This window comes from Sander lucioperca, chromosome 16 (assembly GCF_008315115.2).
Source record: "Sander lucioperca isolate FBNREF2018 chromosome 16, SLUC_FBN_1.2, whole genome shotgun sequence".
Classification (NCBI taxonomy): Eukaryota; Metazoa; Chordata; class Actinopteri; order Perciformes; family Percidae; genus Sander; species Sander lucioperca.
Window position 1 is genome coordinate 14,553,867 of NC_050188.1, and position 21,796 is coordinate 14,575,662.

The following is a 21,796-nucleotide window of genomic DNA, read 5'->3' on the forward strand; positions in this document are numbered from 1 at the left end:
CGCATCAGCGCACACGGGGCAACAAGCACACGTTAACACAGGTGCACACCTACATAATAAGCTGTTTTAAACTTAAAATGTTCAATGCCTTGTCGCGCTGATGTGACCGAGCCCGACCCTGAACATCATTTCTAAATATCTGTCCGAACCCGGCCTGGCCATCGGGTCCCGTCGGGCTCTGGTCGGGTATCCATCCTCTAGTGATGTCACATGTTTTGTAAATTAATAAACTTGTAGCCGAAACATCTGCACAAATAAAGTCTTGTCACTTTGTAACTGAACGATCTGTAAACCTGCCCACAGGGTAATCACACAGCAAGTTTGTGTTCATCTTGTGAAGTCGTGTTTATCTGCAGCCAATGTAACACTGCTGTTGTACAAACACAGCTCAAGGCAGAGCTCACAGATTACATTTTACATTTTTTAATTGATGTATAAAATCAAAACTTTGAACATTTTTTCATATATTTATGTACAGTGAGATTATTTTAGCTGAGATTTCTGTAGCCCTAACCTGGAAGTGTCTCTGTGTGTAAATGCTTTGCTGCAAGTGTTTGCATTTCTGCTTTTTGAAATGTCTTCCAGACGTCTTCCAGGCACTTACTGTAACCAACCAGGTAAATAACAAACAGCCGAACTGAAACCTGAAAACAGGAGCGTGCGGCTAAGGTCATGATCCCACTTGGCGTCTTTTTTTGACAATAAAAAGTTGACTAGGGCGCTTTTGTTGTTACAAAAAGAAGAAGCTGGCAGCGTTTTGGTTTCAAGAAACGGCCGAGAGCGTCTTTTGTTGCTATGACAACAGCAACTGCTACAGTATCCTCTAGCGCTATGTGGAGCGGGGCGAGATAAAACAAAGCGGTCGAGCGAGCTAGAGAATGAACAAAGAGAGAGAGAGGTGCTAACGTTAGATAAAACAGAGCGAGTCATATCATATAACTCGCCATGCTCCGACACTAACACAAGTCTGTCGGCACCTTCTCCATTTTTTCTTGTTGTTGGAAACGACAGGTCTGTCTACTCCGCTTGTCATTGGTCAGCTGTCAACAAAAGCACCTGACACAACTTCAAAAAGACTCTGAGCTGCAGAAAATGCAGAAATTGGCGGTGGCCTTTAAAAAAGTGCTCACGACTTTTTTGAAAACACGGTTTACTCCGTAGGATTATAATGTAACAACAGACGCTGGCAGCTTCTAAAAAGACGCCAAGTGGGAACACAGCCTAATGTTTGAGAAACTAGACTTTGATCACAGAAACATTTAACCTTTAAACATAGAGACGTCACGGGGCCGTGAAATATAAAAGCCAGATAAAATGAATCCATTTTGAGACAAAAACAACAAAAGCAAATCAAACCTGTTTTCTTGAACTTAATTCGATAGCATAGATGAGTTAAAATAGTCCCAACCTGAAACCCCCACCCCATCCCCTCTACTATGTCCATAAGAAATCCTCTACATCAGGCACTTGTTGATTAGTCCGTAACGGCTCCAAACCGCCCAATCACAAACAGCGAGCGGCCCTCCGTCCTCCGATCGCCTCCTCTCATTTAATTAGTCCGGGCAGCGCCTTCGCTTCCCTCTTTAGTCTCCTCTTTGGTGCGACTCTCTCCTCCTTGGCGTTCAGGCTCCGGGAGCTGCGGTGGACGCCGGGGGAACTCAGCTCGATGTCGTCCAGGGCGAGCGCCGGGTCGTCGGGCGCCACGGGCCGCGGGGCCGGGTAACTGGGCTCATAGTAGCGGTAGGGATCGTCCTCCTCAACCTCGCCGTAGTTCTCGAAGACGTTGGGAGGCAGTTGGACTGCGGGGATAGCGCCACGGTCAGTGACATCTTCTTCACCCTCTGCGCCGCCCACGAACCACGTGGCGAGCCAGCCAGCAGAAAGTCAGCGAGAGCCCAAAACAAAGATGGCCGAACCCCCGCCACCACAGGAAGCAGCGTTTTGGATTGGTTTTTGGGGTTTGATTGGGTTAGTGGGACAGGAAGAGGGGGCGGGATGAGAAGGAAGGAGCAAGACAAACAGATTGACAACGGTTACCGAGGTTACGGACTGAAAGCAGAGTTAGAGGGTGGGGGGATCAACAACTGCAAATTATAAGTTAAAGTGAGTTTAATGTCTCTTAAGTTCCACCAGGCGATTACTGGATTAGTTATCTATTAATTCACATTCAAATCATCTCAATTAAAGTCTTCAAGTGGTATTTTTTCAAGTTAAAAGTCTGTTAAAACAACGTGCAAAATTTATATTCATAAGTTGTTGTGCAGATTGAGCTTTTTTTTTGTGTGTTACAGGAGTTTATATTAAAAAAAAAGTGAAGCCGGTAGTTTAATGAAGAGGATGATCGTAATCTAGAAGAAAAAGTCAGAAGAGGACGCATCAGCGCGAGTTTAACACAGTACAACGTCTGGGCTCAGCTCTGTTTAGGCAATATCAGGCAGCTCAGATACATGAAGTATCTTCACTGCTTATTTTCATTTAGGTTTACTATATCCTGGGTTTAAACAGAATAAAGAGACATGCAAAAAAAAAAAAAAAGAAGCTGTGCATCATTCAAATGTTGATTTATGCCGAGCCTCTAAAGGGACATGGGTGATTTTTTCTCTCTTGTGCTCACGAGAAAGTTTCTCGTGAGCACAAGAGAAATTTTTCTTGTTGGCACGCAAAAGTATCTTGTGCTCACGAGAAACCAATCTGAATACCAGTTATTTACCTGATAGTGTCATTAACAAACTTAAAGATGAAAGGGCAACTGTTAAACGATGTCATGCTGTGAATGTGCAATATTAACTTTGGCCACAGTACTTCATTAGCATCATTTTGCTAGCCTTAAGCGTGATTTATGGTTCTGCGGAGGCTCCACGCAAAGCATTCACCGTAGCCTACGTAAGTGGCCTGAAGTTTATACTTGTTCGTTGGCGTCGAGCCGGCGTGTGTGTGTGTGTGTGTGTGTGTGTGTGTGTGTGTGTGGGGAGTGTGTGGTAGAGCGAGGGAGAAAGTGATGGTGATTATCTTTGGAGTGAGTAGTGACTCTAGAGTCTTAGTGAGAGAAACAAAGTGTCTCCCTTTTTCTTTCTGACCATGGTGGGAAATCTGGAGCAGGAAAAGTTAACCCCTCTCCTTGATTTCATGTTGTTTATGGAGAAGGGGAACCAGGAAATGAGTCGGGGGGGAAACGCAACACTACCAAGCCAAGGCCGAGCGACGTGCATCACCTCGCCGTGTAGTTACATTTTTCGAGAGGTGCACGTCAGGCTACGGCGTAGGGTCGGTATCTACACGTACCTACGTACGTAGCCACGGCGTAGATTTAACGCAGAAGCATAAATCATGCTTTAGATTGGTTTCTTGTGAGGAGATACTGTTGTGCACGAGAAAAAAAAAAAAAAAACAGTTCCCCATGTCATGTTAGGGGCTCCGTATTTTAGTATCGAATGTCAATGTTATGAAGGATTTAAAGTGTTCGGTACAGTCCTAAGTGACACCACTTCATTCCCTGCAGTATGTGTTAGCCTTTGCAGCAGTTAAAGCTCATAATCCCTATTTTTGTTGCAGAGTTTGTGAAAGTGGCTCAGCTGTCACTGAGATACTGTTCTGAAGAGGAAGAGTTGTAAAAAGGAGGCGATGACAGACAGACAGATGGGCCGACGGAGAGACACAAAGACAAAGAAAGAGGAATGATTACAACATGCAGACGGTCCTCACACACTCATGCATTTAATTGGTAAAGATGACTCATGTTGGGTTTTCTTTGACTGTCAGGATTAGTTATACCAACCGTATGTTTAAAAAGGCATGTTTGCTGACTTGTGTATGTGATGACAGCTCTGTGGTGTTAACTGTGAAGCTGTGAAAATATAATTTCCCGTGTGTCTTTTCCCGTGAAAGGGTGAGAAAGTCTCCCTCTTTTTTGACGCTGGAGAAAAAACTGTACACGTAGCAGATACAAACGCTGCCAGCAGAAACATTTATGTGAATTTCTGCAAAGTAATTTGTGCCGAGTCCTGGTGTATTTGATGGTGATATGTGAATAAGGAAACCCTCCATGCAGCATCTTTCCAGTCAACAGAATAACCCATCGAGACGCTGTTCAAGGTGCATTCATCTTTTTTAGGGGTGCTTTGAGAATCACATGGTTTTTAGGAGCTGCAAAAGTGTCCCAATCTTTTTGTGAATTCACCCCGATAGTACAAAATAAAATGTTAACATGCAGGAGTCAGTCGGGGATTTGGTCACCATGTAAGTACTGTTTCCAGATGTGTGTAGTTTCAAGCTTAAAATGCCGGTTCACCCAATTCATAATAAACATTTTTTTCACTTAAAGGACAAATCCGGCGCAAAATGAACCCAGGGGGTTAATAACACACGTGTACCGAGTCGACCGTTCGCTGGGATCTGTTTTCATGCCAGTACTCATGTAGTGAGTCACCCATATATTTTAATGAACAGATATAATTCATGCATTTCCATGTAATTACATTTCACAAATGTAATTCCTATCGACCCATTGGGAAACCACGGACCATGGGAGATTTCAAGTGACGGTTCAGCTCACGTTGCACGGCGTTCATCGTTCGACTCGTCGTGACTGTTTTAACAAGATGGCGCCTGCCTGTATACGCTACTGTCTTTATAAACTTACAAAGTTCTCAATGCTTTGGTTTACATGTAGGGACCCTCATTATACTACTGTGGAAGTGTGGTGCTATTTTGAGCCTTGTTAATGGTGTAGAAATAGCTATTTCTTTATCTGTGGCCCCGACGACTAGCGTTACAAGCTAATTAGCGGTTTGCACTAAAACTGGTCACATTAGATTAGCATGAAAACATATCCCACAGAACGGTCAACTCGGTACACGTGTTATTAACCCCTACGTTCATTTTGTGCAGGATTTGTCCTTTAAAGCAAGATGTTGATTGTTTAGATTTAGTTTGAACCCAGTGGAAAGAAAGTCCTCTTTCAGGTTTCTGTTTTTGTTTTGATAAATGTTCACATCTTTATCTTGTAATATAATTAATATAATAATATAATTTGGGTGAAGTGACACTTTAGGCAACTTCGAGGAGGAAAGAAAACAAAAAAAACTCAAATGACAGTTGAAATATATAAATGATAATGTACATCTTTGGATTTGAATTCCTCGTGCATTTGAGACATGCAACCTGAGCACACGAGCAGTGCAATTTCCAGGTGTTTCCAGTTTCACCTTCAAATACACGGAGCGTGGGACGGATGACTCCAGTGACATGCCGACCGTTTAACTCGGTGGCAGCTTTTCAACGTGAAAAGGAGCTGACTGAATTAAACATTTCACATGCCGACCTTCAATCCAAAATACATTCTCAGCACTGAAAAGCTTTTCATGCTCAATCATACATTTTACAATGTCTGCATGTTTAAACAAGCTGATGGGTTTAAAAAAGATATTTTCTACATTCAACATGGTGTCATTATTAAATACAGTAATGTATGATCTACTTATTATTTCTGTTCTTACGGGTATCTTGTTGTTTATGATCTAGGTCAGTGGTTCTCAAGCTTTTTTCAATAATGTTCCCACTTTGAACAGTTTTTTTAAGCCATGTACCCTCTAACCAGCGGCAATCATTTTTGGTAGAAAAAAAAAGTCTCTATAAAGAGGAAGAATACAGCGCTGTCAGCGACAGATTTACTAAATAACAGCCTTGGACCTGGAAAACATTTAGATGATGAAAAAAGGAGAGAATTCTTTTTAAAAAAACACGACAAAACTTTGGAAAAAGACAGTAGAAAGAAGGAAGTAATGCAAGAATAGGTCGAAAATAGTTATAAAAACTTTGAAAAAAAAAAACACAGTAGAAAGAAGGAAGGCAACACTGGGGCGACAAAAGTGAAAATAATTTCAAAAAGGGGACAAACTTAAAAAAAAAAGTGACAAAAACTTTGAAAAAAGCAGAAAAAAACGTTCAAAAATTAGACAAAGATTTTGAAGAAAAAAAGACAGTAGAAAAAAGTAAGGAAGGAAGGCAAGAATAGGTCAAAACAAACGACAACACCTTCAAAAAAAGGTGACAAACTTCTAAAACAGCGACAAAAACTTTGAAAAAAGCGACAAACTTGGAGAGAAAAAAGACAGAAGTAACTACAGCCTTGTAACTGAAAAACATTTTGCAAAAAATGTCCCGTACCCCCTGCAGTCCTTCTAGAGTACCTCTAGGGGGACACGGACCCCCATTTGAGAAACACTGACCTAGGTTGTGTCCTCTAACCTCGACACTGTTACTGTAATTACACAGCAGTAACTTAAATATTAACTATTATAACTTCACCTATTTCAATGACACATTACTAACAAGGACAGAACTTATATTAAATCATTTTTAAATCACACTAGTTGTAAGTTTAGTCTTTGAGTGTATCTTCTGTTTGTTTTCAACCTGGATTTTTTGGACTATTTTCCCATGTTGTTGTGTCTAAGTGACTGATGGGAGCACACTTTTTTTAAATTGGTCCAGTATTAAGTGAGACCGATGTAGTCAGCAACGGTGAAACAAGCTCTAATGTAACGTTAATTGGTAGATGTGCATCTTCAATTTTCGTCCACTAAAAGTTCTGTTTTTGCCACTGACAGGCTCAGATTATTATTCTAAGTGTCTGACAACATTATGGAAAGGATCCCTACAGAGATAGAGCTTTTTGTTAAAGAGTGAGATCCTTTTTGTTTAACATTAAACAGCCCTGAAATCACCATCACCAAACCCACCAGACTCCATGTAATAAAACAGTAATTTTATCATGGTAAAACACACTTCACTAAAAGTCGACAAACTAAAAAAAAGAAATTTAAAAGTGGTCTTGGTTTGTCTCTTCACCCTTCCAACAATCACCACTCTGGTTTGGTTGAAATAGACCCTAAATTCACCCATTCAAATGTAAAAACATGCTGCCGCTATACACGCTAAAAGTAGTGATTATTTACATGGAGTCTGGTGGAGTTTGGTGATGGTGATTTCGGGGCTGTTTCATGGTAAACAAAAGCATCTTAATTTTTTAACAGAAAGGTCTATCTCTGTCGGGATCCTTTCTATAATGTTGTCAGACACTTAGAATAATAATCTGAGCCTGACAGCACTTTTAGTGGACGCAAACTGACGATGCACATTTGTCCTTTAGGGTTGCATTGCAGCCCGGATCACGGCTGACGGTTACAGCGTTCTCGCTCAATACTAGACCAACGTCAAAGACTTTTGTTCACATTAGTCACTTAGATGACTAGACCCTACCTACCTCCAACATTGTAGCCCACACAGGAGTTCTGGTCGCAGTAGCCCGGAGGCCCAGTGGAGCCGACGGGTCCAGGGACCCCGGGACGACCAGGGGTCCCGGGATTTCCAGGCCGCCCTGAGGGACCCTGACTGCCAGGTCTGCCCTGGCCTTGAGCTCCTGGGAAGGGGAGGAGGAATTTGTTAGCAATGATCAGGAGATTGTGATTCAGAACCTCTGGTGTAGTGTGTACGGCTCAGTGTGGTTTAATGTACCGGGGGGTCCTGGAGGTCCTCTGGGGCCCTGGACTCCAACACCTTGAGATCCTTTCTCACCCTTTTCTCCTGGTTGCCCTGGAAACACAGACACAAAAACACACACACACACACACACACACACACACACACACACACACACACACACACACACACACAGACAGACAGACAGACAGACAGAACACACACACACAGACAGACAGACAGACAGACACACACACACACACACACACACACACACACACACACAGAAAGACAGACAAACACACACACACACACACACACACACACACACACACACACAGACACAGACAGACAGACAGACAGAACACACACACACAGACAGACAGACAGACAGACAGACAGACAGACAGACAGACAGACAGACAGACAGACACACACACACACACACACACACACAGACAGACAGACAGACAGACAGACACACACACACACAGACACACACACACACACACACACACACACACACACACACAGACAGACAGACAGACAGACAGACAGACAGACACACACACAGAAAGACAGACAAACACACACACAGACACACACACACACACACACACACACACACACAGACAGACAGACAGACAGACAGACAGACAGACACACACACACACACACAGACAGACACAGAAAGACAGACACACACACACATACACACACACACACACACACACACACACACACACACACACACAGTGTTGTAATATGTTGGGAGAGTATTAAAGGAGACCTATTACAGTATATACCGTTTCCAGGTTCCTACGTGTAGTTTGCGTTTCTACTAGAACTAGGCTGCCCAATTTGTGGCTGGTGGGCCAAGTTTGGCCAGTGCTCATTTTGTATTGGCCCTGCATGGCCTTTGACAATATGCTCTTATTTTGAAAAGCTTTATAAAATCCTAACCCTAGCCACTACAAAAAAACATCATTTTTGTGCAGCCTAAATGGAACTTAATCTGAGTTTTGTAAATGTTAAGCAGAGTGCTGTTAAACTTTCCTATTAAATCACATACGTACATTTTATCTACGTGGAATTACAAGAATTACGGTATTCTTTGACATTTATTTTTGGCCCGTGGGCGGCCACCCAGATACATTTTGGCCCTTCATATGAAAGAATTTGGGCCCCTCTGTACTAGACCATGTTTACATGCTTTAATGTTTAAAAAAGTCTTGATTTTTCTCATATTGCGGAGAAAACTGACAACGTCGGCAGCCAAGATTACAGCTTTCTCTGACGTTAGCATTTAGCTACATGTAGCAGCATGTGTAACAAAAACACTGCAGTAACGAGGAGCAGATGACCATATAGGGAAATAGGGCTCGGTGTGACGTGATACGGAGCCAAGAGCGTCTGACATAGTAACGTTATAGATTAAACAGAAAATACAGAAAAGCATAATAGTTCCCCTTTAAGTAGACATCACGTTTGAACTCTTTGAGGCATGACGGCTTGTGAACGTACTGTGAGGATCTACAGTCTTTAAATTTGTAAAGTTTGATGCTTTAAAGCTGCTGGGGTGGGACCCCGACAGTCGTACATCTCTAACTTTTAACATCTTACTTTTGTATCAAAGCATTCTCTTGCGGTAGTTACAGGTTACCAGTTTACCTCTTTCTCCCGGCTGCCCGTTCTGTCCGTTCTGTCCTGGGAAGCCGGGTCTTCCTGTGGGTCCCTGTTCTCCCTGGGGCCCTGGAGATCCCTGTCTGCCAGGCTCTCCGGGGGGTCCCGGCACAGTGCGGATGGACACTGGCGGACTGGGCACGTGGTTCAGGATGGAGTTGTAGCGTGCCATGTGGCCTGAAAACATAAAGAGGGATGAATCCCCAGAAGACTGTGGCTGTGTCTCATTCCGCATACTTCCGTCAGTACACTGACCACTTCCTGCCGTAGTGTCCACTTTCGATGGTTAGTATTGTCCCAAAAGGAATACTCATCTTAAAATACTTACCCGAAATGACGAGCGGGATGAGCGTGACAAATGCGACGAACGCAACACATGTGAACGCGATTTTCCAGCCCGCCAAAAATACGGGCTTTCCTGTATGACAGACATGAGTAGCGGTTGCTCGGATCGCCGCCTCTCAAAATCTGACGAAAATCTTTGTCGATCAAAAAAATTGTGTGTGTGTGTGTGTGTGTGTGTGTGTATGCTTGTATGTGTCTGTCTGTGCGTGTGTGTGTGTATGTGTGTGTGTGTGTGTGTGTGTGTGTGTGTGTGGTTGTGTGTGTGTCTGTGTCTGTGTGTGTGTGTGTGTGTGTGGTTGTGTGTCTGTGTGTGTCTGTATGCTTGTATGTGTCTGTCTGTGTGTGTGTGTGTGTGTCTGTATGCTTGTCTGTTTGTGTGTGTGTGTGTCTGTAGGCTTGTCTGTCTTTGTGTGTGTGTGGTTGTGTGTCTGTATGCTTGTATGTGTCTGTGTGTGTGTGTGTGTGTGTGTGTCTGTATGCTTGTCTGTTTGTGTGTGTGTGTGTGTGTGTGTGTGTCTGTAGGCTTGTATGTGTCTGTGTGTGTGTGTGTGTGTGTGTGTGTGTCTGTATGCTTGTCTGTTTGTGTGTGTGTGTGTGTGTGTGTGTGTCTGTAGGCTTGTATGTGTGTGTGTGTGTGTGTCTGTAGGCTTGTATGTGTGCGCGTGTGGTTGTGTGTGTGTATGTCCTACTGGTTGTGCCTTTAAGGTCACAAAACTACAAGACCCTCATGGAGGTCAACGCGATTTTCCAGCCCGCCAAAAATACGGGCTTTCCTGTATGCAAATAAGTAGCGGTCGAAAATCTTACGTCGATCAAAAAAACAGACAGATTCAGCAACTGCACGGCCTATTTCTCGCTTAAAATGTTTTCAGAAACACGTTTCGGGGAATTATTTTCGTAAAACACGAGATCGTATTCCGAACGAGCCGCCATTGTGGTCTGGCTTTGAAATTCTTGAGCAGCCAGACCCACGTGACGCGTTCGTCCAATCAGCTGCCGGTCAAGGGCGTGGAGCCTCCCCTTCCGCTTTGTAGACAAGATGGCGCCCGTTTAGTGCGAGTAGGGTCCATCGTTCCACACTGAACTTTTTGACCGTTTTTAGGGGGTCATCCTGGTACTTTCAGTGAACTGACTTTTTGTGTTATCGCCACTATATACTTAAAACTAAGGGTTTGAAGTGTGCAAGTAGGCGCTTTGAGACACAGCCTGAGACTATTTTAACTGGTTGGTTATTTGATTGTTTGATGACTTTGTCATTATTGAAAATGAGTCCCCCTTAATTGATTCCCCGAGTCCTAAAATAAAGATTTGTAATTAAATGAAATGGACGAAGCATTCAGGCTCGACGGCAGAACAAGGATTTGACTTTGGTTGAGGTTTGCGGTTTGTAAACACAAAAATCTCTTTGATCTTGATTGCAGCTGCACAGATTTACTCTCGTTTTGGAACGAGCTTGGCCGGCATGATGTTTGCTTCGCTATATTTGCATGCCTTGGCCATGCCTTCTACTATCAGTGATCTAACTTTGTGTGTGTGTGTGGGTGGTTGTGCGTGTGTGTGTTTGTGTATGTCTGTATGTGTCTGTCTGTCAGTCTGTGTGTGTGTGTGTGTGTGTGTGTGTGTGTGTGTGTGTGTGTGTCTGTATGCTTGTATGTGACTGTCGGTGTGTGTGTGTGTGTGTGGTTGTGTGTGTGTCTGTAGTATTGTATGTGTCTGTGTGTGTGTGGTTGTGATTGTGTGTGTGTCTGTATGCTTGTATGTGTCTGTGTGTGTGTGTGTGTGTGTGTGTGTGTGTATGTGTGTGTATGTGTGTGTATGTGTCTGTATGCTTGTATGTGTCTGTTTGTGTGTGTGTGTGTGTGTGTGTGTGTGTGTGGTTGTGTGTGTGTCTGTATGCTTGTATGTGTCTGTTTGTGTGTGTGTGTGTGTGTGTGTGTGTGTGTGTGGTTGTGTGTGTCTGTATGCTTGTATGTGTCTGTTTGTGTGTGTGTGTGTGTGTGTGTGTGTGCGTCTGTATGCTTGTATGTGACTGTCGGTGTGTGTGTGTGGTTGCGTGTGTGTCTGTGTGTTTCTGTATGCTTGTCTGTGTGTGTGTGTGTGTGTGTGTGTGTGTGTGTGTGTGTCTGTATGCGTGTATGTGTCTGTCTGTGTGTGTGTATGTGTGTGTGTGTGTGTCTGTATTATTGTATGTGTCTGTGTGTGTGGTTGTGATTGTGTATGTGTCTGTATGTGTGTGTGTGTGTGTGTGTGTGTGTGTCCTACTGGTTGTGCCTTTAAGGTCACAAAACTACTAGACCCTCATGGAGGAGATATAATGGAACTGGCTGAAATATATACAGTACATTACCACTATGCCAGAGAGAAATAGGCCGATGAGCACATGTTTTTTTTTGCTGTAGATCCTTTCAGAAACTTTTAATTGCAAAGAAATGATAAATCCCCCCCCCTCTCTCTAAAAGAACTGGCGACAAACTTACTGTATTTATACTGACGATGCATTCTTTATCCACTAACCAGAACCTGATTCTAACCTTGATCCTTAAACTACATCTTCCCCCTCAAACTTATGTAAGTTATACTTATGTATGTTACGCAGAAACACGCAGAGTGTTGTTACTCACTCTGAATGAGCTGCTCACAGACCTGCCTGGCGATGTCCTGGACTGACGCTGTCGACTGCAGGTCACCCTGGAGACACGAGAGACACACGCAGAGCTCCTGTTAATGTTTGTATCTGTAATCTCGACTGTGCACTCACCTGCTGCAGTTGGCGTAGATTCGTGGTTACAACTAACGACAGAACTGTACTGAAGTGTCCTGAAATATAAACAGGGAGTTAATAACAAAATGTGTTTGTGAGCTGCTGCATCAATGTGCAGCATTTCTCCAACTCTTCCAACAAACTGCTGATGCTGTGACCACACACAGGGAACTTTTCTGTGAAGAATAATGCCTTTTCTGAGAAAAGAATGCATTCTGTATTTTCAGAATATTTTTAGCAGTCCTTAATTTGCCTGTGTGAATGTGCTAATGACTCACAACGTGCAAGTGATCAACAGCTTTCTGTCAGGAGATTTACATGAAAAAATGAATTGCATGTGAACACAACAGCCGCCTGTTTCTTGACACGCGGCCTGTCGCCAGTTGAGCGAACTGTTGCTGAGGTTTTAGCTTTCAAGAATAGAATAAAACAACGAGCCATTCGCCGACAGCTGTTGTTACCAATTAAGCATTTACAGAAACTCTCAAGTCATTTAAATTCCACTACTACCCACTATCCCTGGTAAATATGTGCTTTAAATATGCTACTGCCTGTTGGCGTACTTGTTTTTTTTCTGCTGGAAAAACAGCCAGTCCGGGCAAAAAGCAGATAAACACAATTCTAAAACAACAAGTGTTGCGTGTTCACAACGCTTGGTATTTGTGTGGGGAATGGAACACACATTAGTGAGTACCCGACATTACGCATATATCTTATTCTTATTCTCCATACTAACCTCTCTTCACAATAATCTGTCGATGTGCGTGTGATGTCCCTGGGCGTTCATATCCTGTGTTTTAAAGATGTGACTTCTGTTCTGAGTGATGGAGCGGCGGCTCGTTCAGCATCATTCAGCGGAAACCCCCCCAACACCCCCCCGTAGCTGCACAGATACTAAACCTGATACAGGATGTTGTTATCGTCGTCGTTACCACAGGAAGAAACACGCAGCACTGATTGCAACACTTTTTACTACAGCGCTGCTCGTTACTTCGAAGACTTTCTTTTTCAGTCTGTTATCTGATTAGGATCCATTGGTTCCTGGAAACTACGTATGAATAGGGTTACAGAACAAAATGTAATGCAATAAAATAACACAAAGTGCTGCCGAAATATGAACTGCAGCCTTAAAAATGACCAACGGCTGAATCAATAGCTTCAGTGGTTTTGTACACAGACAAAAAAAGTAAAAACAGTTACATTTATATATTTTATTTGAAGAAACAGCTTTTTTTAGAGCAGTTGATTAACTGAAGATAACTTAATTTTAAAACCTAGTATGAACAAACCCTTTAAGGGGAGAAACTACTTGTTAAATGTGAAGATTGTTCTAGTTTCTTCTCTCCTCTGTGACAGTAAACTGAATATCTTTGAGTTGTGGACAAAACAAGACATTTGAGGATGTCATTTTGGGCCATTAATACAGAAAATAATCCACAGATTAAAGGTGCAGTAGGTAAGACTTAAAAAAACTAACTTTCTGTCATATTTGCTGAAACTGACCCTATGTTCCAGTAGAACTACATGAAGAAGGTAACCTGGCACCACCTACAGCCTGTAGTGGGATTTGCAAAAATCCACCGCTCCCTATTCAGATGCACCAATCAGGGGCCAGGGGGGGTGTCTAACTGCGTGTCAATCACTGCTCATGCACACACATTCATTCTCCCTTGTGGGGGGAGGGGCTTAGGAGACCGTTTTGGGCTTTAGCGGAAAGGAGGAGGGACTGAGAAGTTGTTGATGTTCAGATTTTTTGGGCTAAGTCCTGGATCTTCACAATCCTACCTACAGCATCTTTAATCGACAATGAAAACAATCGTTAGTTGAAGAACAAGAAGAAACAACTTACCCGTTCACCTTTCTCCCCTTTGCTTCCAGGAGGACCCTGCAACAAAGACGCATCAATGAAAAAAGGATAAAAACAACACAAACGTAGGGTGAAGGGTTCAACGCCGCAGACGCAAGGTTGAAGAAGCTAAGAAAACACGACGCAAAGGACTCTCTCTCTCTCTCTCTCTCTCTTCACGTCTGACACGTCAACAAACAAATCCTCTCACCTGGGTCCCCCCAGGGTTCTCTTTTTAATACCACCTAGGGTGAAATTGAATGCCAACTACACGGCCATATAATGTAAAATCAGTGTGAAAAGTACCAAAATGTTATTAGTAATGCGTTATATTACTGCGTTACAGCAAAGAACAATACATTACTGTAATTGCGTTACTTTTGTAACACGACGTTACTCCCAACGCTGCTTGCAAGGCGCCGGTCTGCAGCGCTCTGAAAGCTGCCAGTTCACACCAATGTGAATAGAAGAGACGGTGGATCATCTCCATAGCAACGACTATCTGTACTTCCAGCCCGGTCTCATGGCAGTTCGTGTAAATGTGACGTTATTTTAATCTATTGATACGTGTTCACGGAGACGTTTTTGTCGGTTTTTACGTGGTGGCCAGCACGAAAATGTGAAGTAATGTAGTTCAATGGGAAGCATATTTCGTGGCCACAGCACGAAAATGGTAGGGAGTAGTATAAAGAGCCAAAAATCCGCGTAGGGAGGTTGGTCGGGGGGGTGGATGGGTCAAACAACACAGTCCCACGTGTGGCGCTTTGTTTCCTGGGGACGGCGTCCCCGCGTGTGGCGTTTTGTCCCACGTGTTACTATGGCGCGTCCCCCGTGGCCGTCTCCCGGCGTGTAAGGCGCTCTTTCCCCGTAAGGTTTTTCCTAAACCCAACCTCCGCCATCCCGTTATTGTGGCGCGTCCCCAGCGGGCCGCCTCCCGGCTTATGGAGCGTCCTTTTCGGCCGTCTCCCGGCGTCCTTTCCCCGAGAAAATAACGTGACATTTACCCGTAAAAAACGAGAAAAACTCCAACTTACAAGCTTTTTCCACTTTAGTGGAAGCTTTTTTTGACGTTTTTGTCGCCTTTTTCCAACGTTTTGTCGCCTTTTTACCATTTTACAGTGAAAACACACTGGGCGCGTAAGCATCGCGTATAACAGCGTTGCGTACAGCAGTGTATAGCAGCATTGGGCAGCTATTTTTATGCCCATGTTATCCAATCTGTCCGGTCATACGTAGTAGCGTAGCTTCCGTGTCGGCCCGCGCGCTGCAGCGATATTTGTGGCATCTCCTCTATTTCTTGCGTGAGACGCGAGCATATGTGTCAAGCCAGGCAGGTAACCACATACAGGAAGACCACAGTGCATTCGGATACTTTACAAAACTAAAACACATTTCACAATAAAACACCCAGGTTCATGGTGATTTTGGCTGTCTTGAATTTTCACAGCGAGACACGCGATCAGGCACATAGAGAGACACACACACACACCCCAGTTTTCCCCACTCATCCGGTCTCTTTTTTACAGAGAGAGAGAGAGAGAAAGAGGATCGCTTTGTGACCGGCACAGAGAAATACGCACTGTGCATGAATGGCCAGGCGCACGATCAGGCACATATTTACGCTTAGCGTACAACACATGCGACGCCTACTTATCGCTGTTAGTCGACGTTGTTGCCACTTGTTTCGACGTTCGTCTAAAGTCGAGCTGAGACGGGCCGCTTCACACCGCTGCAACTTCTCCCTACGACGTCCTAAAAACAAACTGGGCTTAAAACAACTCTGCTAAACAAAGATGGACCAACTGAGGAGTTAAATGGTTGTTTCCTGTTAGTCTTATCATCGCTCTCTATGAACCCTTTTTTTACAGGCGTTAAACAGCACGCTGCTCTGCCCCCATCATCATCATCATCATCATCAAGGCGTATTGTTCTCGGTCTATTTATCATATTGTTTACCGCTGCATGAGAGTTCAGTTCAGTATGTGACCGCTCAGTGCGATGGCATTCACTCCTGATTAAATGAAATGTTAAATCACATTTGGACTGCAGCGACGAAGAAGAAATTAGGTTCTGTGGGAGGTGAAACAAGCTGCTGACAAATTACTTTTTTCCCCCCCGCTGTGAAACAAAATGTTGTCAAGCGCGTAATTACAGATACGTGGGTGGACTGCAGAGTCCTCCTCAACTAATTACCACACTTTTGTCAACTGCAGGTCTTAGAGTGATCTTACCGGAGGAAAATATGCTTCAGTTCTTGAGAAATGACACTGCTTAACGTTTTTTTGTAAAGATTATTTTTTGGGCTTTTAGGCCTTTATTGACAGGACAGATGAAGACATGAAAGGAGAGAGAGAGAGGGGGAATGACATGGAGCAAAGGCCCACAGGTTGGAGTTGAACTAGGGCCCGCTGCGTCGAGGAGTAAACCTATATATATGGGCGCCTGCTCTACCAACTGAGCTATCCGGGCGCCCTGCTTAATGTTTTTTTTTTTTTTTATGGCTCAAAGACAGCGTGACAGAAGAGTTTCTTTTTTAGCACCTGTTGAAGAATTCACTAGCGCTGCTGTTATTTTCTGTTGCTGGAATTCGATTGGTTGAGATGACGACTGCAGAGCCAAACAAATTATGGACCAACACGCCCATGTTCTGTCCTCACAGTTTACCTTACTGCCCTCAGGCCGGTGCTTTAGGGCACCACCCAGGAAAACAAACCGCTATTTAAAGTCCTTTATTCCGTCTGCTATCCAGTCCCTCATATTTTATAGTGACTTTAGAGACTCTTTTTATGTTTATACATACACACACACAAACACACACACACACACACACATATATATATACATATACAGTACTTGAAGTGGAAAAAAAAGGTGCCGGTACTCTCTTGCATTGGCAAATCACTATGACATTTGAGATTTCTACAGTGAAAAACAAAACTTGGAGATATTGCTGGTACAACAATTTATTGTTATTTATTAAAGCAGCCATATTATGCTCATTTTCAGGTTCATAATTGCATTTTAAGGTTGTACCAGAATAGGTTTACATGGTTTAATTTTCAAAAAACACCATATTTTTGTTGTACTGCAGTGCTCTCTCTCACTGCTGCAGATCCTCTTTTCAGCTGGTCTCTGTTTTAGCTACAGAGTGAGACCTCTTTTCTTCTTCTGTACTATCTTTGATTGCACTGCACATGCTCAGTAGCTCAGATGTAGATCATGTCAGCTAGCTAGCTCCATAGACAGTAAAAGAAAGGCTGTTTCTACAACTTCGGATGAGGGCGCACATGTAAGTAGTTCTTTTGTAGATTATGGTGAACTTGTGTGTGTTGTAGCAGTGCTTTGCTATTGAGAACGAGGTAGCATGCTAGCGTTAGCATGCTAGCGTTAGCATGCTAGCATTAGCATGCTAACGCTACGAGCTAATGGTTAGCCTGCTCGTTTCGGCTTGTGACGTCACAAGCCGTGCCGATTTTGAACAGCTCACCCAGAGACTGAAGGCAGGACACATTCAGAAACCGTATCTCACTCTAAACACCATGGATGGATTTTTTTCAAAGTTTGTATGTGTGTGGAAGCACCAGAGACACAACATAACACCCCAAATCCCAGAAAAAGTGATTTTTTCATAATATGGGCACTTTAACAACATAATTTTTTGTATTTATTTAAACAAGTCGTGTGTGTGTGTGTGTGTGTGTGTGTGTGTGTGTGTCATTCTCTTGACAGCTTTTGTAAAATGGTGCTGCGGCTCCTTTAAGACAGCTCCGTGCATGTGGGTTTGTGTGTGTGTGTGGGTGTGTGTGTGTGTGTGTGGGAAGTGGGCAGAGGAGAAATAGAGAGAGGAAGCAGACGTGTAGATGCGACCGGAGCAGGGTTGGTGGAATAAGTTTAAGTGTTGTACACAGTGTGTGCGGTGTCCGAAACAAACTCGCCACACTTCTTTTTAGTTTGTAGGTTTTCAGCAGTGAAACATCTCTTACGGTCAGGCTGCAGGCATCAGACAGCTTTTCCGAACTAACGTCCGTGGCTAAGCGAACTTCTGATAGGGCGGGCCGACTGCTTGCCTTTACGTGATTTGTCAAGATCCGAGGTAAATCACGTAGTGCCCTCTGGGTAGTGTAGTTTATGTAACGTTAGGGTCAATCTCTCTGACACTGACGCTTTCTCTGTCAGTGGTAGAGTACCGGCTACATGCAAGAAGTAGCGGTACGCAAGAAAAAGTGCAGGTACGCTTAAGAGTAAAATGTAGAAGTGCCGGTACTGCGTACCGGTGAGTACCGGCCCACTTCGAGCACTGTATATATATATTTTCCTGCTTTGCACTGTTGTAGATGTTTTGCACTGAGAGGACTGCATTCAATTGCGTTGTACATGTACAATGACAATAAAGACTATTCTATCTTCTGAATGACAGCAACTAGTACTCTATAATGTATTACATTGACACTGATTGCAAGTGCTGTAGTTGCAAGTTTCAACTTGTATAATTGCTATTGTTTGGTCTAAACTGGGCTTAAGCAAAACTGTCAAAGGAACATCTGTAGGAAGGCAGGTTAAGGCCCTGACAGGAGCTATTCAGTGTGTGACTGACAGACTAGCGCACCTTCAGACAGGACAGGAAGTGGGTAATCCTGCTGACAGACTCTCTCTCTCTGCATCTGTCTGACAGCCTCTGTTAAGCTAAGCCTGACTGACATGACTTCCTGCCTCCTCCTCTCTATAGAGAATCCGTGTTTGTGCAGCAGCTTTTGTCAGAAAGGTAATAGGAAATGTAAAAGCATACTGTTACAGGTGTAAACCCCAGACTGTGGTCTCTTGTGACTCACCGGTGGTCCCAGTTCTCCCTGTTTTCCTGAAGGGCCCGTGTGACCGGGGGCCCCGGGAGCTCCTGGCGTCCCCTGAAGAGAAACAGGCAGATTAAAAGGAGGAAGAATCAGAATCAGAGTCGACTTTATCGACCCAAGTTTGTCGATATATACGAGGAACTTCACTCCGGTGATCACAAGTATATACACAAAAGTTTAACGATAAGAAAACCCCTTCCTAAATCAGAAATCAGTTTTATTGTAGCTGCCAGACTCATTTTGCGTAACTGGAAGAGTCCAAATAGACAAGACATTACGGACTGGCTTAAACTTATGACAGAGATAGCGGCCTTTGAACTTCTGGGATCGAAAGGGTGCAGAATATTCCAAGCAAAAACAGACAAGCATGGATGTCTTTTGAATATTTGAATATTACTACTGACTTTTAGAGGGGAGGTGGGGCATTGGTGGATAGAGGATAATTATAGATGTGCAGGCACACATATGTGTGTTTATATTTGTGGGTAACATTGTGTACATAATGGGTATGAGGATGCTGCGCGGGTTCCTTTTTTGGCTGCTTTTTATTGGTTTTATTTAGTTTAATTATTATTTTATTTTCTATTGTTTGTATTTTCAAATGTGAGATATATGTATTACATTTGTATCATGTATGTATATATGTGTGTGGAGTTGCATTACCAAAATAAAAAAAAATGTTAATGACAAAAAATAAAAAAAATAAAAAAACGATAAGAAAACCTAAACAAAGTTTTTTATATTTTGCAGGACAGTCGATATGAAAAGTAGAACTGCAGAGATGAATCTATTAGTGAGTCACTCACCATGGTTCCTGAGGCGCCCTGTCTGCCCGGCGGGCCGTCTTTACCTGGCAGCCCCTGCGGACGACAAGAAGAACATACACATGTTGGAACATTAAAATGATGGTGTTTGCGTTCTTAAAAGTATTTCGGGAAGGTGCTTTTTCATGTATTGTGTTTTTAACATGTATCATCTTGTACGTTTAATCTAAAGTTCTTCTGTGATTTTTATCAGTGATAAGTGGGGCCACTAGGCATCTGTGTTTTTTGAATAAAAAAATTATTTTTTGAAGAATTTGACAGAATTTAGAACTGACAAAACTTTCAATTAAACCCTGGGGGCCTTATTTTAACGATCTGAGCGCACGGCGTGAAACGCCTGGTGCAGGTGCGTTTAGGGCGTATCCAAATCCACTTTTGCTAGTTTGACAGCGAGAAAAATAGGGTCCGTGCGCCGGGCGCATGGTTCAAAAGGGTTGTACTTAGTGTCTTCATTAATTCATAGGTGTGTTTTGGGCGTAACATGCAATAAACCGTAATATTTTATTTGTAATCTTCTGCATGTTTGTGTGCGCGCTGTGCACGAGCACCTGAACACGCCTCCCTGTAAGACCAGCACGTCAATGGGCGCAGGTGCATCTGCTATCTAAACGATGTGGGCCCTGGACGGGAAATTGACAACTGCGTCGGTCTTAAACTAGCGAAGACACTTGTGTCGGGCTTTGAGCTGCGCTGAGCCGGGTGCGAGATAGGGGCGTTAACACATCTCAACCACAAGCAGAAAAACTAAATTCTGCTGATCTTCATTCTGGCTCACGCCCAAAAACCGTAAAAAACTAAATAAATTAAATAATAAACTAAATAAGTGCGTTTATAAATCCATTTTAATGTCTGTCTTGGTTTGTCTGTCAAAGCACTTTGTAAACTCAGTCTGAAAAGCTTCCATTTAGATACAGTTATTATCTATGTGCAGGCCCAGTTTGTAGGCGAAGGTTTTCTAGGCACCTGCCTAGAGCCCATTCACCACTAGGGGCACAGCAAGAGGAACAAGTCAAAACGTTGTATAGTTTTAAAACGTAAATTTCCAATATATCACTTCATTTAAACTTGTATATTGTACTGTATATATTGTAAAGATTTTCCTTTTCCTTAAAGTATTTTAGGCCTTTATTATTCATGACAGCTGAAGATGTAAAAGGGGAGAGAGATGAAGGTCGGAGTGGAACCTGCAGCCACTGCAACAAGGACTGAGCCTTTGTACATGGGGCTCTACCAGGTGAGCTATCCAGGTGCCCCTATCATATTGTTTTAGAAAAAGAAGATTACACTGCCACTTTTCTGGGATGCTTTCAGGTGCAGCAAAGTGGGAAAAAAAGCTGAATTAAGAAGAAACAAAATGACAAAGAGAGGCTTTACACAAGTTTCTTTCAGGCCCTTCACACTTCGGATCTTCAACGTTTTCCTAGGCCAAGGACCCCTTAGCTGAAAGAGAGCGACGAGGTACGGACCTCCTACTACATATACTGTATAATATAGTGGCATATTAAACTGGGCCAGATGGATGAAAATGAATGGATAGTATTTATACATCATGTTTTAATGTTAAACATACATGTGGAAAACACAATGAATCCATAAGCTTAACTGTATGGCGACCATAGTGGCTACATTACCTATAGTAAGCTTATCTTCAATGTGTAAATCAAATGTTTTTTTCCCCTCACAAATAGGCCAATTTATCTTTGCTATTAAAATGTTGAAGTCATATTGATGTATGTTTTCAGACATTTTAATCAAAAAAAAAAATTACATTACATAATTTGGTGGCCACCCTGCACTAACTGTGAGGGGTCACGGACGCCTTGTTAAAGATCTCTGACCTAAATGAATACATTAGCATAATACTCATGTGGCAGATAGAAGTAATGTTATTTATTCACCAAATAACAAAGTATTCATTTGGAGGGGGCCCTGAAAAAAGCAGTATGCCTAGTTTAATTTTTCCATTTGATCAGGCTCTGAGTATGTGTAGTAGTAGCTGTAGTATGTTGGT

General features: G+C 43.1%; 1 protein-coding gene across 1 annotated transcript in view; it reads right to left on the reverse strand.

Moving 5' to 3' along the window:
- Window positions 1-400: 400 nt before the first annotated feature.
- The window catches only part of LOC116059779 (collagen alpha-1(XIV) chain-like), a 252,849-nt gene continuing 231,453 nt past the window's right edge, over window positions 401-21,796 (reverse strand). The window contains exons 42-49 of the mRNA XM_035993029.1: window positions 19,768-19,821; window positions 18,944-19,015; window positions 14,118-14,153; window positions 12,129-12,195; window positions 9,151-9,339; window positions 7,516-7,593; window positions 7,265-7,420; window positions 401-1,799 (exon numbers count right to left, since the gene is read on the reverse strand). Coding sequence (XP_035848922.1) covers window positions 1,546-1,799; window positions 7,265-7,420; window positions 7,516-7,593; window positions 9,151-9,339; window positions 12,129-12,195; window positions 14,118-14,153; window positions 18,944-19,015; window positions 19,768-19,821 — 906 coding nt within the window. The 3' untranslated portion in view covers window positions 401-1,545. The remainder of the gene's footprint in view (window positions 1,800-7,264; window positions 7,421-7,515; window positions 7,594-9,150; window positions 9,340-12,128; window positions 12,196-14,117; window positions 14,154-18,943; window positions 19,016-19,767; window positions 19,822-21,796) is intronic.